The following is a 21539-nucleotide window of genomic DNA, read 5'->3' on the forward strand; positions in this document are numbered from 1 at the left end:
ATGCCCAAGAGGGAACTGCACCCGTGTCACTGTGCTGCAAAAACTTTCAGGGTCTGAGTCCAGCCCCCTTTCGCGAACATCGGACTAAAGACCACCAGCAGCCCATAATCCTTGTACATTCATCTGTGACTGTTTATAAGATGCATTTTAATTAGAGACGACAACATAATAAATGAAGGGCATTTATTAGGAAGTTAAATTCCAAACAATCACAAGTAGTTCTCTTGAGCACGTGGCGACTGCACAGGAAAAAGATATCTTAACAGAGTCCACAGGGTTTGGCTTACAGCACAGGAGGCGTTTTAAGGCAGTTTACTTCGAAGCTCCAAAAACTACATCAGTCACATGAACATAACATTCAAAAATAACTCAAGCTCCAAACCTCCCCCATCCCAGCAAATCTCTGACCTAGACAGGTGGACAGCCACCATCGGGGACACATAAACAGCATCACAAATGCAATTCAACGTGGACACAGAGGGGGCCGTCCTGAGGCCTCAATTACGTGGTTGACACCAACTGACCGTGCTGTGGGCCTCACGTGTTTTTATTTCACTTAAACCTTTGCCACTGTCCTGGGAGAACAAATGCACATGAGGTGGGAGACAAATAGGACTATCTCCTACCACGAACAGGATTACAGAAAAGGCAGGGCCAGGCGGGGCCCCACGGATGGATTAATGACTTCTCTGACAGGCCCCTCACAGACAACAAAATGAAGCTTAAAAATACGCCGGGGTGAGCTCTGTCTTTCCCTGCGTGGTCACCACCTGGATGAGGCTGCCTGAGCTTGGTCGGTTTTTTTCTATGATCCAGTCGTGGAAGGTTCTAGAACAGAGAAGAGAAGCTGTACATTTTAAAAGCAACAATCCGGACACATGCTTATTTTATGCACCTAAATGGGTGGGGGCGAGGAACACAGAAGCAGCTATTTAAAAAAGCCACTAAAGCATCATGGACACACACCCAGGTCCTGAGGCACTTTAGGACTTTACTGGTTCTAACTCCTCGGTGGCAGGATTTGGCAAGATTGCCACTTGGCTATTTTTGTGCGTTGTTGGAATCCTTTATGACACAATGGTATGATTTTTTTTCTTTTAGGGCCACACCCACGGCATATGGAGGTTCCCAGGCTAGGGGTCTAATCAGAGCTGTAGCCGCCAGCCTACACCAGAGCCACAGCAACTTGGGATCCGAGCCGCATCTGCAGCCTACACCACAGCTCACGGGAACGCTGGATCCTTAACCCACTGAGCAAGGCCAGGGATCGAACCCGCAACCTCATGGTTCCTAGTCGGGTTCTCTAACCACCGGGCCACCACGGGAACTCCCCACAATGGTACGATTTTATGTGATTATAAAAAGAAAAGGTTTTAATTAGTTAATTCTAAGAAACGGATGCAGGCACAATACTTTATACTTTGCTATATTACTTCCCAGAAATTTCAAAAGAAAGAAAAAGACAAGTATTCCTTTTTTTCTTTCTTAACAAACATTTATGGAGCACCTCCAGCTCTGCCAAGCAATGTAAAAAGATATAAAAAAAACAGTCTATTACAAGAAAATATGTTCAGTGCCGGAAAGGGGCATTTAAAACCAGCTTTGCATGGAGAGAGGCAGCTCGCCGTGCTTGGGGAGTGGGGGGCCTCCTAAGCTTTCCAAACATCCCATACAAACGGCCATCACAGCAGCTCACACACTGGCTCTGGCGGGGTGACCACCCCTGCTCTGTGAGCACAGAGCCTGCACCTGCTTCACCAGCAGAGCACCTGCCCCAGTGGGTGCTCAGCGAACACGTGTTAAATACTCCCTTGAATAAAGGGGTATGGGGAGCTGAGGTCCAGGCAAACACAAAAGACCTAGAAAGCTCACCCTCCTTCCAATGGTGACCTTCCAATGGCACCAATGTTCATAAAGGGCTGAAGATAATTTGAGGGACACAGGACACTTTCTGTGCATCAGACAACTTAGACATATGGACCCAGATGGTCCACCCAGGTCAGCAGCTGCTCCTCGTTACCAGAGGTAATGAGATTAACAGGAGCTGGGTTCACCCAGCACTTCTGTGGGTCAGACACGGTGCCGAGCGCTTGGCACACGGCTGCCCACTTTATCCTCCAAACAGTCATCTCGGACCCATTACACAGATGGGGAAACTGCGGCCTAGAGCAGTTAAACAACATGCTCAGACTGGCCGGCTGGTGAAGCGGAGCCACGATTCCCGTTGGCACCATCAACCCCTCCCCGTGAGCTTCACATTGATGTGCGCGATGCCCTCAGAGGCCAGGACCTCACCACCCACCCAGGGCGCTAAGCCGAGAGAACTCGAGCCTGTCCCCTCGCCCACAAGGGACAGGGGACAGGGGCCAGAAGCTGCTGAGCCCCTGACACGGCTGGGACACTCACTCGACCAGGAATTCTAAGGGCGTCCAGGAGCTGAAGTCCGCGTGGGGCATCGACTTCCTGTTCAAGGGCGTGTCCAGGGTGACCCTGCGGGCATAGAGACAAGCATATCACGGGCACGTCTCCCTTAGAGCAGCAGCTGCCAGGACCTCCTCAGCCAGGAAAATGCATTGTGAGCCACTGGCACTAGGGGTGCCAGCAATGACGTGGTGAGAGCACATGGAGATAATCAGAGAGAGGCCAGAAACCATCCACCTTCACCCAGCTCAGGTCCCAGCCCCCAGCCCGTGGGGCCCACCTTCCAGGCCGACAGGAGCAAAACGAAGGAGACATGATGTGCCTTTTTCTTTCTTTCTTTCTTTCTTTTTTTTTTTTTTTCTTGCTTTTTATGGCCACACCCGCAGCATATGGAGGTTCCCAGGCTAGGGGTCTAATCTACTCCACAGCCACAGCCATGCCAGATCAGTGCTGCATCTGCAACCCACACCAGAGCTCACGGCATCGCCAGATCCGTACCCCACTGAGCGAGGACAGGGCTCGAACCCACAACCTCATGGTTCCTAGTCGGATTCGCTTCCACTGCGCCACGACGGGAACTCCTGCCTTTTCTGAAATACATGCTTTATTGAAGTAAACTGTTTTGCTGTGCATGTCTACAGTCACTCCCTAAAGTGCAGCACACTCATGTCTCAGGATATTTTAGGTACAATAATAATATTCCTTTAAATATGAGGAAGAACAGCCTCATCCTTCATTTTGTGCCTGTTTTTTCCATGAAATCTTAAGATGTTCAACAAGGTGAATACAGAATTCAGAGATGCATGACTTTCCCAAGAGCTTTCGGGCCTCCGAAATCATTCAAATAGCTGTGGGACCAGGTCACAGAATCACAGAAGCTCATCAATGAAAGGTTAAGCGGACAGTCCCATCCTCGAGCAGACCGACGTCCTCGTGACAGAACCACAGCTAAGAGATAAGCCATTGGGTCCTGGGATCCTTCGAGAAATGTCTCCCGGTTTCCCATATCCTCCCCCGCCCCCCACATGCACACAGACCGGTCTCTCTTTCACAACCAACCTTATAATGACCTGAAGACAGAACTACAGATACTAAAATTAAATGTCTAGGAGTTCCCGTTGTGACTCAGTGGTAACAAACTCAGCTAGTTTCCATGAGGATTCGGGTGCAATCTCTGGCCTCGCTCAGTGGTCAGGGATCCAGTGTTGCCGTGAGCTGTGGTGTAGATCGCAGACGTGGCTCGGATCCTGCATGGCTGTGTCTGTGGTGTAGGCCAGCAGCTGCAGCTCGATTTGACCCCTAGCCTGGGAACCTCCACATGCCGCAGGTGCAGCCCTAAAAAGCCAAGAAATTAAAAATTAAAAAAACAAATGTCTAGACTAATTTTTAATAGGAAGAGAAGACAGGACAGAAGGAGGAAAGGAGAGAAATAAGAAAGACAAAGGCAGGGAAGAAAGACACATCCCATCAGCCAAGCAACCATTCTGGAAAGCCCCGGAAAACCTAAAATCTGAACAAGTATCTTCAGGGCCATGGGTGAATTTTAGAAGCTGAGGTGAGCGCACCTGGCAGAGAGTGACCCCAGGGCACTGGGGACTCTCAGCGGTCAGGGGGGCTCCGCAGCCACTTACGGGAGCACGGCGATGGCGGCAGCCCCGGATGGCATGCCGCTGTCCTTCCCGGCCAGGCTCTGGCAGAGCTGGTGGACGGCGCCCTTGGCCATGCCATAGCCGATCATCCCTGCGGAAAGGAGAGAAAACATTGCAGTGACCACCGGCCGCCCCTGGTCTGTCCAAAGAACACCACACCAGTGTCCAGAGGAGGCTGGGCCAAGAGAACAGGGACATTTACTGAGAGAGAGGGAAGGGGACAGGCCACTTCGAGCGCACCTGCTAGTGACCTGGCACTTATCGTTGATCACAGAAGCCACGAGGTTAATCCTGTTTCTATCAACAAGGAAACCGAGGCTCGGACAGGGTGAGCGATGCGCCCAGGCTCACATACAGACTCGCGCCCAGGCCAGCGGAGAGGTTAAAAGCCAGGCAAAAGCCGGGTTCTGAACCCTGGGATCAATATCTCCTTGTGAGCAGCCGGCACACACCCTCTGGGTGCCCAGGGGGTTGGCAAAATCAAGCCATCATTTGAAGTGCAGGCTGCACAGGTTCAAAGCCCAGCTCTTGGACTTGCCACTACAGAAATCCTAGGCAAGTTCTCAAAAACCCTTCTAATCCTCAGTTACCCAATCTGTAAAGTAGGGATAAAGTTCTTCACGCTGGGCTCAGGACAGGATAGGACCTCCACACACGTCTCCCATCGAATAAATACAAGTGCTGTGCCCTGGAGTCCGACTCCCCAGTTAACGTACACCACTTGATAGAGTTCCCATCGAGGCTCAGTGGTGATGAGGATGCGGGTTCCATCCCTGGCCTCGATCAGTGGGTTAGTTGCCCTGAGCTGCGGCGTAGGTCGCAGACACGGCTTGGATCCCACATTGCTATGGCTGTAGTGTAGGCTGGCAGTTGCAGCTCTGATTTGCCCTAGCCTGGGAACCTCCATATGCCGTGGCTGTGGCTCTAAAAAAGCCAAAAAATAAAAAATAAAGTATACCATTTGAGCTATCGTGACATATGTATATACATGCTACCTATTAGCCTTCCTTTCTTTCTACCACTCTGCAAGTTTGCCAACTGAAGCAAAGCGTGCCTTTTATTCCGACAGGTTTCTATCTGCCCTGCAGACACCTGCAGGCAAAAATCTCTCTCCAGAGTCTATCAGGGCACCCAGCGGCAGACGCACTAAACACTGCCATCACAGCAACAAAGAATGGTTAACTGCTGTAAACACCCCTCCACCGTCAGTAAACCACTACTTCCAAAGGTCAGCAGCCCCCTTAAAACCCCCAGCAGGCGTGCTGTTTAAAGTATAACAGCTGAGGAGGCATCAAAGATCCAGGGGGAGGTGGGGCTCACACCCCAGCCAAGGAACCAATCACTGCACTACTTCAAGAGCAACCTCAAATTGCAAAAGAGGGTCAAAGTCTCAAAAAGTTGTTTAAAAGCACAGGAAGAATATTTCACCATGCCCATCTTCTCTGTTTAATTAGAGGCATGTCGGTCTAACAAACTCTGCAGGGATTAAAATAAACCAGTGCGTGAATCTCCTGCGTGCAACCCAGGGCCCCAGCAAACTCCCAGGACCCTCTCCATTCCATTCAAACAGCATAAGAGCAGGGAATCGGATAAAGAAAGAAACAAACAACCCGAAACCAGCAGCCGCCCGTCATGGATCATTTGCAAGATACAGAACAAAGTGCATTTCATTAAGAAGATAAATACTGGGAGTTTCCTGGTGGCACAGAGGGTTAAGGATCTGAAGTTGTCACTGCTGTGACTCAGGCCACTGCTGTGGTACAGGATTGATTCCTGACCTGGGAACTGCCACATGCCACAGGTGGAGCCAAAGCCAAAGAAGAAAAAAGAGAGAGAAAAAAAAGATAAATACTGTCTTTCCAATTACAAAATGTTCAAGGTAGTCCCTAAAGACAGACTGATTGATTTCCAAACACAGCACAGATCCTTAAACGGTAAACCAAAGCACCACTGATCCTCCAGTGGACAGTCTGTAAATACAACAGGGGAAATAGAAGGTTGGGTGTTTTTTTCAGTAACTTTCTTTTTCTTTTTTTTTTTTTCCGTCTTTTTAAGGCCGCACCTGCAGCATAGAGAGGTTCCCAAGCTAGGGGTCAAATTGGAGCTGTAGCTGAAATCGTGAGCCACAGCCACAGCCACATGGGATCCGAGCCTCATCTGTGACCTACACCACAGCTCACAGGCAACACCAGATCCTTAACCCACTGAGCGAACCTGCTTCCTCACGGATACTAGTCAGATTCGTTTCTGCTGAGCCAAGACGGGAACTCCAAAACCTTCCCATTTTTGAACAATTCCTCTTGGCTCTGAAGAGCAACTAAGCATGTTTATCCCTTGCTCTCATAAATTTCGCCAGATTTTCCTGGGGTCTGAATCAAAGATGAAAATTTTATGACTCAGATAAGTTTAACTGGAGTGCCTGCCATGGCTCAGTGGTTAACGAATCCAACTAGGGACCATGAGGTTGCGGGTTCGATCCCTGGCCTTGCTCAGTGGGTTAAGGATCCGGCATTGCCATGAGCCGTGGTGTAGGTCGCAGACACCGCTCAGATCCAGTGTTGCTGTGGTTCTGGCGTAGGCTACAGCTCCGATTAGACCCCTAGCCTGGGAACCTCCATATGCCACGGGAAGCCGCCCTAGAAAAGACAAAAATAATAATAATAATAATAAGTTTAACCACATCTAACAAAAGAGCTGAAAGATGAACAAATGTATTAGCATCTGAAGCAGGACCAACTGGGCAAAAGTAAGCCTGGAGTAAAGAGTAATAATAATTCGCTTTTTCTACTGACTCTAATACCTTTCCTAACCCATTTACATCCAATGAGATGTTTACAAGTCTCAACAACCCTGTAAAGAAGGTATCCCTATTTATCCTCATTTTACAGATGACAAAACTGAGGCTCAGAGAAATTAAGGACCTTGCCAAATATCACACAGCACCTAAAGGGCAAAACCATGGTACAAAAGCAATCTGTGTAGTTCCAGGGCCTAGAGTCTTCACCAGTACCCAAAACTATAAACAAAAAAATGAAATAAAAGTAATAAATGAAATGAAATAATGAAATAAAAATAAATAAAAAATAAAACAAAAAATTTACAAGCCAAAGGCAAGGAGGAGACTTGTGTCCTTTAGAAAAATTAGCCTTTCAATCCTAGGGTTTTGCCTTTCTAAATGTCAAGCTATTACTCATTCCTCTATTTACTTTCTAGAGACTCTGCTCTATGTCACCTTTAATAAAAATCAGATCTCAACCAAACTACCATCTAACATTTACACAGCTTTAATTATGGCAGCAGCCATGGACGTGCAAGACCACAGGCTCTGGAAAACGTAAGAAGAAAATGAGTGGCAAGAAATTATTAATTTGTAAGAGTTCAGTTCAGTTAGTTACATTAGCCTGGAAAACGGTGTTCAAGGCTTCTACCGTCTACTAAAGAGGTCCAAAAAGCTCTCATGTCTTTTTTTAGAGAAGAGTTTAATTCAGGTAGCAGAGGTAGACAGATTCTGCCTCCCTGTGTTTAACTCCCCCACATGCTGCTTAAATCCCTTTAGCCCCATCCCAAGGTAGTGTGATGGGCTGACTTGCACTCCCGCCTCTTCCGGCCCCGATTCCCCAACACACCCCACCCCATCACCCACCCACGGCCCGCAATTCAGAAGTCCTAACCGCCACACTGCAGGATGCGACTGTATTCAGAGGTGGGGGTCTTTAAAGAGGTAATTAGGTTAAAACGAGGTCCTGAGGGTGGGTCCGAATCCAGTGTGACTGGTGTCCTTAGACGATAAAAGATGAGGACACAGATACACACACAGAGGGAAGCGGCCACCCCAAGCCAAAGCCAGAGGCCTCGGAAGACACCAAACCTGCTGACACCTTGGTCATGGACCCCTAGCCTCCAGAACTGTCAGAAAATACATTTCTATTACGTATGCCACCCAGTCTGTGGTGCTTTGTCGTGGCAGCCCGAGCACACTGACAGAGGGGGTACAAAATGCCAAGGGCACTGAGATCTGCCTGAGGTAATGGAAAAAGCACAACATTTGGAAATGATCAGTAAATCTGCAGCTTATGTGTGGATCATTCGAAAATGAACCAAAAATTTGCAGCTCAACTTATTGTATAACCCAGACAAATACCCTACCCTCTCTAAGTTCTAGTTTCCTTCTCTATAAAATGAAAGGGAGTTCCCGTTGTGGCTCAGTGGTTAACTAATCCGACTAGGAACCATGAGGTTGCGGGTTCGATCCCTGGCCTTGCTCAGTGGGTTAAGGATCCAGCGTTCCCGTGAGCTGTGGTGTAGGCTGCAGATGCGGCTCGGATCCCAAGCTGCTGTGGCTCTGGTGTAGGCTGGCGGCTACAGCTCTGATTAGACCCCTAGCCTGGGAACCTCCATATGCCTCGGAAGCGGCCCTCAAAAAAGCAAAAAGACAAAAAAAAAAAAAAAAAGAAAGAAAGAAAATGATACTAATAACCTCTACCCCAGGATTAAATGAGAACATAAGTGAAATGAAAAGAGTGAACGTATTAAGACTTACTGCGTGCTGGGCCTCTATCAATACCTCTAGGGCCTTCCAGCTACCTTCAAGAGAGATGTTAATTCCTATGTTACAATTAAGGAAACTATGGCAGAAGTTTGGTTAAAAAGGAAATAATGTGTTCAAGGCCACCCAGCGAGGGCGAAGAATCCAGACTCTCATTCTACTGTGCCCACTGCTGCCAGCAGCCAAGCTGCCTCCTTGGGACGTGAACAGAACGCGACGGTAACAACACGTGCTTATCAGCGAGTTAACATCTCCCGCAACACCCTTCGTGGTTCACAGATAGATACAGCAGATGGGGGGGGGGGGTGCGGGAGTACATCAGTCCTGGACCGAAATGAACACAAGGACAATGCAAATGAAAGGATCAGGAGTTTTTCCCTTAAAAGATTCAGGCCTAAAAGGACGCAGCATCCACCCACCTGTAAAGCACCTCAGAGAATAAAGGGCTTTAATACCGCGCCTCTCCCGGAAGCGCGCAGCATCCCCGGCCAGCAGGCGTGAGCCTTCCCGCCTCCCAGACTGGGAAGAGAAGGCTTACCGGGCGTCCCATCCAGGGCGGCCTTGGCCCCGGCCAAGGTCAGGAGGCCTCCTTCCTTGAGATGCTTGGTGGCCAGGTGGCTGGAGATGGTTGACGTCCACATGCTCTGCTTCCACATCAGGTCACAGTTTTTAAAGAGAGCTGAGCAAAGAAACGCGCAAGGTCAGCCTTGGCAGGGCAGAAACCGGACGATGCTCCCACCTCCTAGCGCCTGACACCCAGGGAAGCCCCGTCCTCCGCTCCGCGTCTGCAAGGAGGTCTAATACAAACAGCCCAGGCCTGCGGTCAGAGGCACGGGTTCAAATCCAGGCCACGTGACCACTCGAGTCTCAACGTCCTCACTTGTAAACTAGTAAAATGCCAGGCGACACGTGAGGGCTCTTGGCGGATATGGGGGCCTGGCACTAACTCAAATGCTGTCCTGCCTTATAAAGGGCATTCATTGGATCTGTAATCAGAACGTACACCTAAGCCAGGTTTCACTGTGATGAAAATCTGACCATTACTGTCTAGACATAAAGAGGGTTTTATGGAGCTACGTTTTTCATGGCTGCAAGTTTAAGGTCAGCTTTAAAGACTCTTTAAAAGAAAGCTGAAATAACAACCATTTCGCACTTGTCAGCCTCTGGCCTTGCCAGAGACGTGAGGAGGAGTAACTGGAGAGGATGTCACGTCACCAGCCGAACAGCTGTCCCCTTCCTCTCTCTCAAGGCACCCAGAACCCAGCGAAGCAGTACCCATGACCCAGAAAGAGAGCCCTCCTAACACAGGAGGAGGGTCTGCAGTAGGTGTCAACCAAGTACTGCATTGCCCTGCTACAAAGAGGAATTCTTTTTTTTTTTTTTTTTTTTGCTTTTTGGGGCTGCACTCGTGGCATATGGAGGTTCCCAGGCTAGGGGTCTAATTGGAGCTGTAGCTGCCGGCCTATGCCCCAGCCACAGCCACACATGATCACAGCTGCATCTGCAACCTACATCACAGCTCACAGCAACGCTGGATCCATAACCCACTGAGCAAGGCCAGGGATCGAACCCACAACCTCATGGGTCCTAGTCGGATTCGTTTCCACTGTGCCATGATGAGAACTCCTAGATGGACCCACATTTATCACTTCCTGTTCCCATACACACAAAAGGCCATTTGGATCTTTTGCCAACCGGATCACCACCTGACACACCAATTTCACATTTCAGTGTGGTCCACAGAAAGTCAAGGGGCCTTTGCTTTTTGACGGGCAATGAAGCAATGATAGAATTAGAAAATTACCCATTTCCAATTCCCAGTGAGATGACTGACTCGGGTAGAGACTATCAATAGACACTTACAACCACTGGGTGTGCGGATTTGGGGTTCTCAAGGTGCGTGGGAATAGGATATTCATACATGATGCCCAAGTACCACCTCACAGGTCACTTACTAATTGCAAACAGAAAAAGGTAACTTTACGATGGAAATCTATCAGCTTCAACTTTAACCAAGCATCAAACTGTTATCCCTATGGATGGGAAGGGCAGTCTGACGTGGTGAGCCCCCAGGAGGATGCAATGTCAAGTCCACACCACACAGGAAGCATCCTTACCTCCAAAATATTTATCCTGAATCTAAGCAGGTCTCTAGACCTACGTTCGGGTTCAGAGAAAATACCAGGGACAGAAGAACAAGGTCAATGATCCCTTAAAGAAACAGCTCGACTAAGTCAATGTGGGGGACATTCTATATGAAAACTGCCCTGGACTCACCAAGTCTATCCCGGGGGGAAGAAAAAAAAAAGCCTAGATTAAAAAAAAAAAAATCTAGATTAAGAGACTAAAAGCAACAATAAAATGCAGTACATAAACCCTGACTGGAATATTTAGGGGAAAAAATATGGAAGATGTGGAATAAACTGAGGTAGCTGGAATATGGGCTGATACTATTAATCTTATAGAACCACTGTTAATTTTCTTCAGTATGAGAATGGTATCATGATCATGTAGCAGAATGGCTTCATCTTTGGAGATGCTATTGAAACACAGTGAAGTGCCAAATTACTTTCAAATGATTATCCAAAAAATACATACACAGAGACACGCATGCAGGAAAGCAAGAAAGCACAGAAAAGGCAAATGCTAACAAGCACTGATGGGGGCATGAAAGTGTGCCCTGAACCGTTCTTTCAACTCTTCTGCATATTTGGAAATGTTCATAATAAAAAATGAAAAACAGGAGTTCTCGTCGTGGTACAGTGGAAACAAGTCTGATTCGTATCCGTGAGGATGCAAGTTCGATCCCTGGCCTTGCTCAGTGGGTCAGGGATCCAGCGTTGCCATGAGCTGCGGTGTAGGTAGAAGACAAGGCTCGGCTCTGACGTTGCTGTGGCTGTGGCGTAGGCCACCAGCTGTAGCTCCAATTTGACCCCTAGCCTGGGAACCTTCATGTGCTGCATGTGTGGCCCTAAAAGAAAAAGAAAGAAAGAAAAATACACTCAGCTTTAACAAAGAGCTCAATCTTGAGTCCTTCTGATCTTCAGAATAACTTCTCCATTCCATACACATCCCCCCATTCCCAGCGAAAAGCCCTGAAAGACTGCAGCAGGAACAATGCTGATTTCCTTCTGCTTCTCCTTTAAACTTCAACCTCAAGGTCGCTCTGTTCTAACACCAGTCCATGGGGTGTTGATCCCTACCAAACAGCCACTGTAAAGATTCTGGGAGAAAACCTCTGGCCTAACACACAGGACAGACCCAACCCCTGCAGGTGGACTAAGTGTGCAGCAGAAAGAATGATGAACTCATAAAAGGACTCACACTTGGACTTGGCATTGCCCCCAGCCCATCCTCCGGCCACACAAAGGATGGCGTCCACCTTCTCTGCACCCAAGAGCTTTCCAACCTCAGCAGTCACCTGAAAAAAAAAAAAAAAGGGTCAGAAAGATGCACAAACTGTCAGGCAAACCTCAACAGGCGGGCAGCTTTTTTTTTTTTTTTTTTTTTTTTTTGCCTTTTCTAGGGCCTCTCCTGAGGCACATGGAGACTCCTAGGATAGGGGTCTAATCGGAGCTGTAGACACTGGCCTATGCCACAGCCACAGCAACATGGAATCCAAGCCGTGTCTGCAACCCACACCACAGCTCACAGCAACGCCAGATCGTTAACCCACTGAGCAAGGCCAGGAATTGAACCCCCAACCTCATGGTTCCTAGTCGGATTCGTTAACCACTGCACCACGATAGGAACTCCAGCAGGCTGGCGTCTTTATCGTCACCTCTGTTTATTCCTTCTTTTGAAGTCAGTCTACAGTAGCTGGCAATTAACACTTTGAAAATTAGGTGCAGGACCAATTCACAATGAACATTTGGATAGAGAAGCCTGTGATTTTTATCAAGTAACCTAGGGTCTTCTTCTGAACATTCTAAAGGGTGGAGACATACACATCCCTGGAATAAAATAATAAAGTAGGAAAAGGGTGCTCCCTACAGCTAACCTCTGGGTATTATTTCTTTCCAAATCACAGAATCATAATCTGAGATAATCAAGTCTACTCTCCCTCCAATACAAACATCCCGTTAACTGCAACTCCAAAAGAAAAAGCCAATAAGAAATAATTAAAAAAAAAAAAAAAACAATAGGGAGTTCCCGCTGTGGCACAGCAGGCCAAGGATCTGACCTTGTGTATGTGGCGGCACAGATTTGATCCCCAGCCCCCACACTGGGTTAAGGATCTGGCATTGCCACCACTGTGGCCTAAGTCGCAGCTGTGGCTCAGATTCAGTCCCTGGCCTGGGAACTTCCATATGCCACAGGTGCAGCCAAAAATACAATAAAATAAATTTTAAAAATGATAAAAAATAGTCAGTGGCAAAATGTTGGCACATGATGAGTACATGGGGATTGATTTTAATTCTCTACTTCTATTTGATTAAAATATTTAGAGGGTTGAAAATATATACATGTCCTTTTGTTACAATTTATTAAAGCAAAAATCTGGCAAGACAGGCAATCCTGGTCAGCATCCACGACCCTTTTTCCCTATTTTTCTGGAATGGCTGAACCAGCCTCAATGGCTTTGTTAAGATCAATCTTTTTACGACTTAACTTATTCTCCCGGAGTAATATTTCAGTCCCTGATTAATTTTCCTAAAAATTTCTAAGCCTCAAATTCCTCTTTCAAAGAGACTGCTTTGGCAATGGAAACCGATTCCATACCTAAGTCTTTTCTTTTAAGAAGATTCCTGATCATCTCCTCGCAGGTGTCTCATCTAATCCTGGTTTAGCTTTCCTTGACCTTCCCCTGGTTACCCTGGCTCCCCGGCTGCCACCCCCCGCCCCCACCCCACCCACTTCATTTCTAAGCCAAGCCCTGTTGCCAAGAGCCCAGATCCCAGCTGCTGGTGGTTGGATCACCTCCCCTGACCTCTGTATGTACACACAACCTGTGCCCTACTTTTATGGAAGCACGGTGCCCCCAGCAACAATGCACCTGCTTGATCTGCCTATGCTTTATTTTTATAATAAAATTTAAATGAGGCATTCTAAAACTCCTCCCCCTCAGAAGGGAGTGGGATGGACTGGGAGTCTGGGGTTAGTAGATACAAACTATTGCATTTGGAGTGGATGAGCAATGAGATCCTGCTGTACAGCACAGGGAACTATATCTAATCACTTGTGATGAAAATGACAGAGGATAATGTGAGAGAAAGAATCACACACACACTTGTGTAGGTATGACTGAGTCCCTTTGCTGTATGCAGCAGAAATTGACAGAACATTGCAAATCAACCGTAACTTTAAAAATCTTTAAAAATAAAAATAAAATAAAACTCCTCCCCCTTAAATTCTGCTTTCTGTCTCACCTTTTTTTTATAGATTTAGTATCTTTCTCACATCTTCTCACTGTCACTAGTGAATTTCCAGCCTAGGGGGCCTAATTTTTATCTACTAGGATTGAATTTCTCCTTCTGGACTTAAAAAGCAAAAACTGGTTGTCATGTTGTTTGTCCAGAAATTCTTAATTGGGTGACTGGGGGATAAGAGGGAGTACGAAGGGGTTAAAGATTTTAAAAGCCACCCTTACAATAACTAAGGCATTTCCCAACCTTTGTCTTAAAGATGCTCTGTATATTCAAGTCTCAGATGTATACAACTTCATGTTCAAAAAAGGGTATAGAGGAGTCCCCACTTTGACAAAGTGGGTTAAGAATCTGACCACAGCATCTTAGGTTGCTGTAGAGGCACATGTTCGATCCCCTGCCTGGCTCAGTGGGTTAAAGGATCCAGTGTTGCCACAGCTGCAGTTCAGATTCAATCCCTGGCCCAGGAACTTTCATAAGCCGGGGGTGCATCCATTAAAAAATAATAATAATAAAAATTTTTACAAATGACATGGACAGGAGTTCCCATTGTGGCACAGCGGAAACGAATCCGACTAGGAACCATGAGGTTGCCGATACGATCCCTGGCCTTGCTCAGTGGGTTCAGGATCCGGCACTGCTGTGAGCTGTGGTGTAGGTCACAGATGTGGCTCGGATCCAGGGTTGCTGTGGCTGTGGTGTAGGCCAGTGGCTACAGCTCTGATTAGACCCATAGCCTGGGAACCTCCATATGCCATGGGTGCAGCCCTAAAAAGCAAAAAAAAAAAAAAAAAAAATTATTTGAAAAATGACATGGACATCAGAAACCCGCAATTAATAGAATTAACAGGAGCAGAAGTGACACTGAAAAAACAGTGATTACAGAGAACTGCATCTAGAAATGCTGCTGCTACCCAAGCCTGGGTGCCTCCCTTGCATCTGGTTTTAGTTTTGATCACTTTATTCACCTGAAGCTATTTTGCTGGGAAGCAACTTAGCGTACAGTTAAGAGCACAGGCATCAAACCCCCACTGCCCACCCAGGTTCTAATCCTAGCTCTGCCGCCTACTACCTGTTCGACCTTGAGCAAATACCAGGCACCTCTGCGCCTCAGTCCTCATTTCCAAAAGGGAGATAAATGAGAAACTTTGGTTTGGGGGTTTACAAAAATTAAGTTAATGCAAATAAAGCACTTAGCATGGTGCCCGACAGACGATAAAGCCATGTCAAGTTTTACTATTAAGTCCATTAAGGCCGATAATATCACTAAGTACAGGAAACATTAGGAGCATATTATGAAAAGTAAGAACAGAAAATCTATGTTCTGTGTTCTGGAATAAGTCAGCTAGGTTTTTTTTTTCTTTTTTTTTTTTTTTTTTTTTTTTTTTTTCTTTTTGAGGGTTAAGTTTTATTTGGGACAAAATCAGGAAATAAGCCCAGGAGACTGCATCTCAGGTAGCCCTGCGAAACTTCTCCTGGGTATTTCTGTTCTAACCTAAGCCAAACCAATGCTTTCAGAAGAGCAAGTGAGCAGTACAGTAGAGGCACAATTTCAGTGTTTCGGGGTTTTTTTTTTTAATTTTTGGATATTTACACGTATATGTTTGGAGAAATGGATTGGAAGGAAATAAAGTATTAACTGCCAGTGGGACTAGAGATGACTCCTCCTCATCTTTCCTTTACTGTATTTTCTACTTTCTACATAAGTACCACTTTGGGGGAGTTCCTGTCATGGTGAGGCAGAAGCGAATCCAACTAGGAACCATGAGGTCACAGGTTCGATCCCTGGCCTCGCTCAGCGAGTTAAGGATCTGGCGTTGCTGTGAGCTGTGGTGTAGGCTGGCAGCTGTAGCTCTGATTTGACCCCTAGCCTGGGAACCTACGGCCCTAAAAAGCCAAAAAAAAAAAAAAAAAAAAAAAAAAAGGGCCACTTCTAACATTTAAATAATTTATTATAAGAAATAGTTAAGAACCATACAGCATCAGAACCCCAACAGTGTTCAGATTACTAAGGAGAGTATAACTAAACAAAAAGCAGAAGTGGAACTTTAATCAAAGTTGTTAATGTCTCAGAGTTCCCGCTGTGGCTCAGCGGTAGTGAACCCAACTAGTATACATGAGGACGAAGGTTCAATCCCCAGCCCCGCTCAGTGGGTTAAGAATCCGGCATGGCCACAAGCTGCAGTGTAGGCTGCAGACGAGACTCAGATCCCAAGCTGCTGTGGCTGTGGTATAGGCTGGCAGCGGCAGCTCCATTCAACCCTTAGCGTGGGAACCTCCATACGCCGCACCTTCAGCCCTTAAAAATTTTTTTTTTTTAATTTTTAAAAGTTGTTAGTGTCTCTTGTTAGGAGCCCCATGATCCCATCTCCACCACTAGGCTCGAGGGCTATGCCACTTAGTGTCTGAAACTCAGTCTCCTCAACTATGAAATGAGTCTACCTTCACCTGCCTGCCTACCTCGTTAAATGCTTGTGAAAAACATGGTGCATCACACAAAGAACAATGTGGAGAGTTCCTTGGGCCTGTTGGCTTGTTGGGCTGGAATGAGAACCACATAATGCACAACCTTCACGCAGCTGGTGGGAACAGCTCTATCAGAAAGACAGAACCACGTAAGAGCATCTCCGATGTGCCTACCAAGACATCCATCAAACTGTCAACAGTGCTTCCTCTGAAGGTGACACTCTCACGGGGAGGAAGGGGGTATTTCACAATTTACACATATATTTGCATAGTTTTGTTTGACGTCTTATTTTACAATGAGCCCACCTGCTTTGTTAGTATTCTTGCTTTGAATGGGGGGAGCGCCACTTTTTTACACTTTTTCTCAATAAATGGTCAGAGATAAGACAAGGATGTTCACCACAGAATTCTTTATGATGGTTCAAATAAAAGAAAAAACTGCAAAAAATGTAAATGTACAATAAGTGCAAACTAAAGAAACGGTGACATAGCCACCCAAAGAAAACTTACATGTTGACACAGAGATTTAATTAAGTGATCTGAATAAGTATTTAAGTTTTTTCTTTAAAGCTGACTCTAGCATATAAATATGAATTTACCTCAACTCGTAAAACATATAACATATAGAGTGAGTAGGAAAGATAAGAAAATGGGTCAGGAGTTCTCGTCGTGGCTCGGTGGCTAACGAATCTGACTAGGAACCATGAGGTTGCGGGTTCGATCCCTGGCCTTGCTCAGTGGGTTAAGGATCCAGTGTTGCCGTGAGTAGTGTAGTGTAGGTCACAGACGTGGCTCAGATCCTGAGTTGCTGTGGCTGTGGTGTAGGCCAGCAGCAATAGCTCTGATTGGACCCCTAGCCTGGGAGTCTCCATATGCCGTGGATGCAGCCCTAGGAAACACAAAAAGACAAAAAAAAAAAAAAAAAAAAAAGAAAGAAAGAAAGAAAATGGGTCAAAATGGAACTAACTAGACATGAATTATGGGTTATTTATATTAGTATTTTTTTCCACATTTCCCTCCATGAGCGCAATGGCTTGAATAATTAGAGAAACAATAGCTAAAAAAAAGGAAGAGCACTTAGCCAGGGGAACGCTCTCCCCAAGGTTCCCCTACCCCTACCCCAGGAATTACCTGGTCGGCCTGCTCCGTAAACGAGTCTGTCATTTTAACGACGACATTGGCACTGGCCTCTTCATTCTCCACCACGTCGATGCTGGCGACCCACTGGAGCAAAGGAGAAGACAGCTTTGGTCAGGAGACCATCCTAGTTGTAAGAGCTCCATGCCCAGAGACACGGGGAGTGGGCAGAGTAAGAGGCTTACATGAAAAGCCACTAGAAAAAGCATCTAGCAACCAAACCTGTCACACTCCATACGGGGCGTCTGGCTTCCTGAGTCCCCGGCCAGCCCATGGCAGCTCCAAAACAGCTCTTCCTAGTCCACTCTCACCTCTGAAAGCCAAGCCCTGCACGTGCAAACCCTCCCACCCCCACCCCAGGACCAGGGGTTTGCAACCTTCTTCTGTAAAGAGCCAGAGAGTAAATATTTTAGGCTTTGCTGGCCATTCACCCTCTGTGGCAACTGCTCAACTCTGCTCTTGGACCCAGAGAGCAGCCAGAGACAACGGTCAACGAATGAGCATGGCTATGTGCCAATGCAACTTGAGACACTGATTTATGAATTTCCCATAATGTTCACATGTCACAAAATATTACTCTTCTTTTGCTTTCTTTTCAACCATTTAAAAGTGGGGAACTATTTCTAGCTCTTGGGCTGTACAAACACAGGTTCCAGGCAGGATATGGTCCATGGAGAACTGGCGTTTTCGGACTCCTGCCCCAGAGCACAGAGGGACTGCTGAGTTTGGGAATCGGATCAGGGTCTGCCAAAGAGGCGCTTCCTCACCCACCCGCTCTGCAGAGCGTCCTCGCCTGTAAAATGGGGGTTGTCAACAACAGAGTTTGTGGGAAAATTAAATGCAATGCAGGATGCTGGCACCACAGACACCCAGTTCTTGCTCAGAAAGCTCCAGGGCTCAGCAGTCTGAAGGCCCCAGAGATAAATATCTCTACCAAGAGCTGTGAAGAACAACACCACATGCCATGCATTCAAAACACTCACTCCTTCGGTGTCACAGCCACGGGGAGTTTACTGAGACAAAGAAAAGGTTCCATGCCAGCCGCCCAGAACTCCCAGGAAGGAGGGGAGGGAAAGACAGTCAAAGATAAATCAGCAGGCCAGACCCCACCAAGTCAAAGGCAACCCACAGCGCCCCCCACCAGGAGGAAGCACAGCCTTGGCATCTGTAACATGCAGACACAGGAGCCCTGTATTAAAGTTACAGGGAAGAGTAAGTGAAACCAAGAGAACACAGGGGCTCTGGGATGTAGGAGCACAGGGCCCCCGCCTTCTGGCAGTCCTTAAATGTGCCCACTGTCACCACCATCCACCTCTGCAGACCTGGGAAGACACCCCAAAGCAGGTACATTGTGGGAAGGTGGTGTGTGTTGAGTGCCCTTAGAAGCACAATCTTAAACCAGTTTGCGAGCAAGAAGAAAACCCTGAGTCCCTTTCTCTTTGGTCCTACCCTTGCTCAGGTTACTACTGCTGCTGCTCCTGCTGCTGTGTAAACACCCAGAAAAGCTCCCCCAGAGTCTCTGAGCAAGAACAGCAGCAGCCAGAAGACACTGGGCGGAGTCTCCACTAGAAAAGCCCAGAGCCCTAGTGGGCGGCTGGGGTCAAGGTCCTAGGCACAATGCCCCCTTCTGGGGAGTGGGATACTTGATTATGCAAGAAGTTGTAATTTTCACAAAAACGAAGAGGCCACTAGCATTAAGGCTGAATCTTCAAAGTATCGCGTCCAACGGATGCTAATGTAACAGGGGGATGTGTGTGTGTGTATGTATCTACATATATAATATTATTTATGAGATATAATATATATCATATACAGAATAGCTAACATTTAAAGAGCTTTTACGACGAGGCGGGTAATTTACAATTCATCCGCAAGCTACCAATTACCTCATGTAATCCTCATAACCCCACCAATGCTAAATACTATCTATCATCATCCCCATTTTACAGATGGGGAAACTGAGGTTTGCTGACGTTAAGCAATCAGTACACGGCCATAGGGCTGGTAACCCGAGTTAAGCAGTGTGATTCCAGATCCTTCCTTCTCATTATTTCTTCCTTCCCATTATTTCTTCCTCCCTCTCTGTTCTCTCGCGACTCCTGCGCGACTTCTGGGCCTGGCGGAGGCCAAGGGAGCAGCCCCTTCACCATCCGCCTTGCAGAGCGAAGGCCCTGCACGGGGCGCAGAGTGCGTACGCACTCGAAGACGTAACAAGTGTAGGCCCGTGCCTGCACGTGCAAGCACCCACGTCTAGGGGTGCTCAGGAAGCTCAGGTCCCCAGCTTCCTTCCAGACCACCCTCCAGCGGCGCCCCGGATAAGCCCCTCCGCGCCCCAGTTACCCTGGTGCCCGCCCGCAGTCCCACCGAGTTACCCAGTTGCGGGCCCGGAACGCCTGCACGCAGCGGGAGCCCAGGGCGCCCCGGCCGCCGTACACCAGCACCCGGCGCGCCTCGCCCGCAGCTGCCGCCGCCATCCCGCTCCTCCGGCTCGGCTCCCGCGACTCCGGACACCCCGGCAAGAACGCGGCGCCCCGCCCCGCCGCCGACCCGGCCAAGAGGGACCGCGCGGTGGCCGCGCTGACGGCCGAGCCCGCTGCTGCCGCCTAGCGCGCCGCCGCACTCGGCCAGCCCCGCCGCGCCCCCCGCCCGCGGCCCCGCCCCAGGGGCCGGCTCACACCCTTTATTTCCTGGCCCTCCTATGCCACGCACTGTGAGAGGCCGTCTCCAGGTGCTCTTCCGTTGTATCTTGCACAGCAATCCCATGACAGATTAGGAAACTGAAACATGAGCGTCTCGGGCTGTGAGCCAGAAGAATAGGAATTTGAACCCGGTCTTCAACAGAGTTCTGCCTAACCGCACCTCCTCTCAGCCTGGAGGAGCACGAGCTTGTTGACAATCTGTTGATTCCCATAGTTTTTCTAAAAATAAGTGCTTAACCCCTAAAACACCAAAAGTTGACACAGATTCATCGTTTGTGTTTCGGTTTTCGTCTTTTTTTTTTTTTGGCCACACCCAGGCTAGGGGTTCAACTGGAGCTGGAGCTGCCAGCCTAGGCCACAGCCACAGCCACAGCCACAGCAATGCTGGATCCAGCGCGTCTGGGACCTACACCACAGCTCACGGCAAAGCTGGATCCTTAACCCACTGAGCAAAGCCAGGGAGCCAACTGCATCCTCATGGATACTAGTCAGTTTCCTTAACCTCTGAGCCATGAATGAACCCCAGAGGTTCATCATTTGGATCAGAGATGTGACACAAAGGTATTACACATGGCCTTCCTTCTCAAAGCGGGCTTAATGTTATTACAGTACCAATAGCTAATGTTATGGGTGGCTTATTGATGGGCCAAGCACTTTTCTAAGCCTTTTATATGTGTTCTGTTGTTCATTACCAGAAAAACATTTGCTATGTCAAGGTCATTGTGATGAAGTTGTTGGATTTCAAAGACCTGATCTCCAGCCCCAACCCTAACATCCAGTTTTCTCCTGAGAGAAATGGCTGGAATAGCACCTCTCAGGAACTCCTGTTGGTTAACATGCTGTTTCCTAAACCCCCTGGAGACTTCTGTGACCAAATAAGGAATTTTACTATGCCACTTCTGCCCCACTTTGTCCCCCCCAAAGCTATTGACAGTGGTGATTGCCAATCTCACATGACATAAAGTTGACATTCCGCAATAAACTAAAAGTCAAAATGTTAAAGCCACAGTATAAGATAGAAATTAGAGAGTATTTAATTCTCTGTGCCTGTAATTTAAAAGAAAAAGACAGATCTTCACTTTTAAGAAGAGACAAAGACCCCAGCAAGGTGATGGGTGATTATTATTTGCTAACACATTAGAAAGATACTTTCCCATTTCTTTCTTTTTTTTTTTTTTTTTTTTGTCTTTTGGGGGGCTGAATCCGAGGCATATGGAGGTTCCCAGGCTAGGGGTCCAATCAGAGCTGTAGCCAC

General features: G+C 47.5%; 1 protein-coding gene across 1 annotated transcript; it reads right to left on the minus strand.

The window, feature by feature from the left end:
• QDPR (quinoid dihydropteridine reductase) lies at positions 104-20075 on the minus strand (the record flags this gene model as incomplete). Its single annotated transcript, NM_214343.2, is given in 7 exon segments — positions 104-828; positions 2407-2490; positions 4053-4161; positions 9155-9295; positions 11941-12037; positions 17580-17672; positions 19958-20075. Coding segments are annotated over 7 exon segments (732 nt in total). The 5' UTR covers positions 20060-20075.

This window comes from Sus scrofa, chromosome 8, assembly GCF_000003025.6.
Source record: "Sus scrofa isolate TJ Tabasco breed Duroc chromosome 8, Sscrofa11.1, whole genome shotgun sequence".
Lineage (NCBI taxonomy): Eukaryota > Metazoa > Chordata > Mammalia > Artiodactyla > Suidae > Sus > Sus scrofa.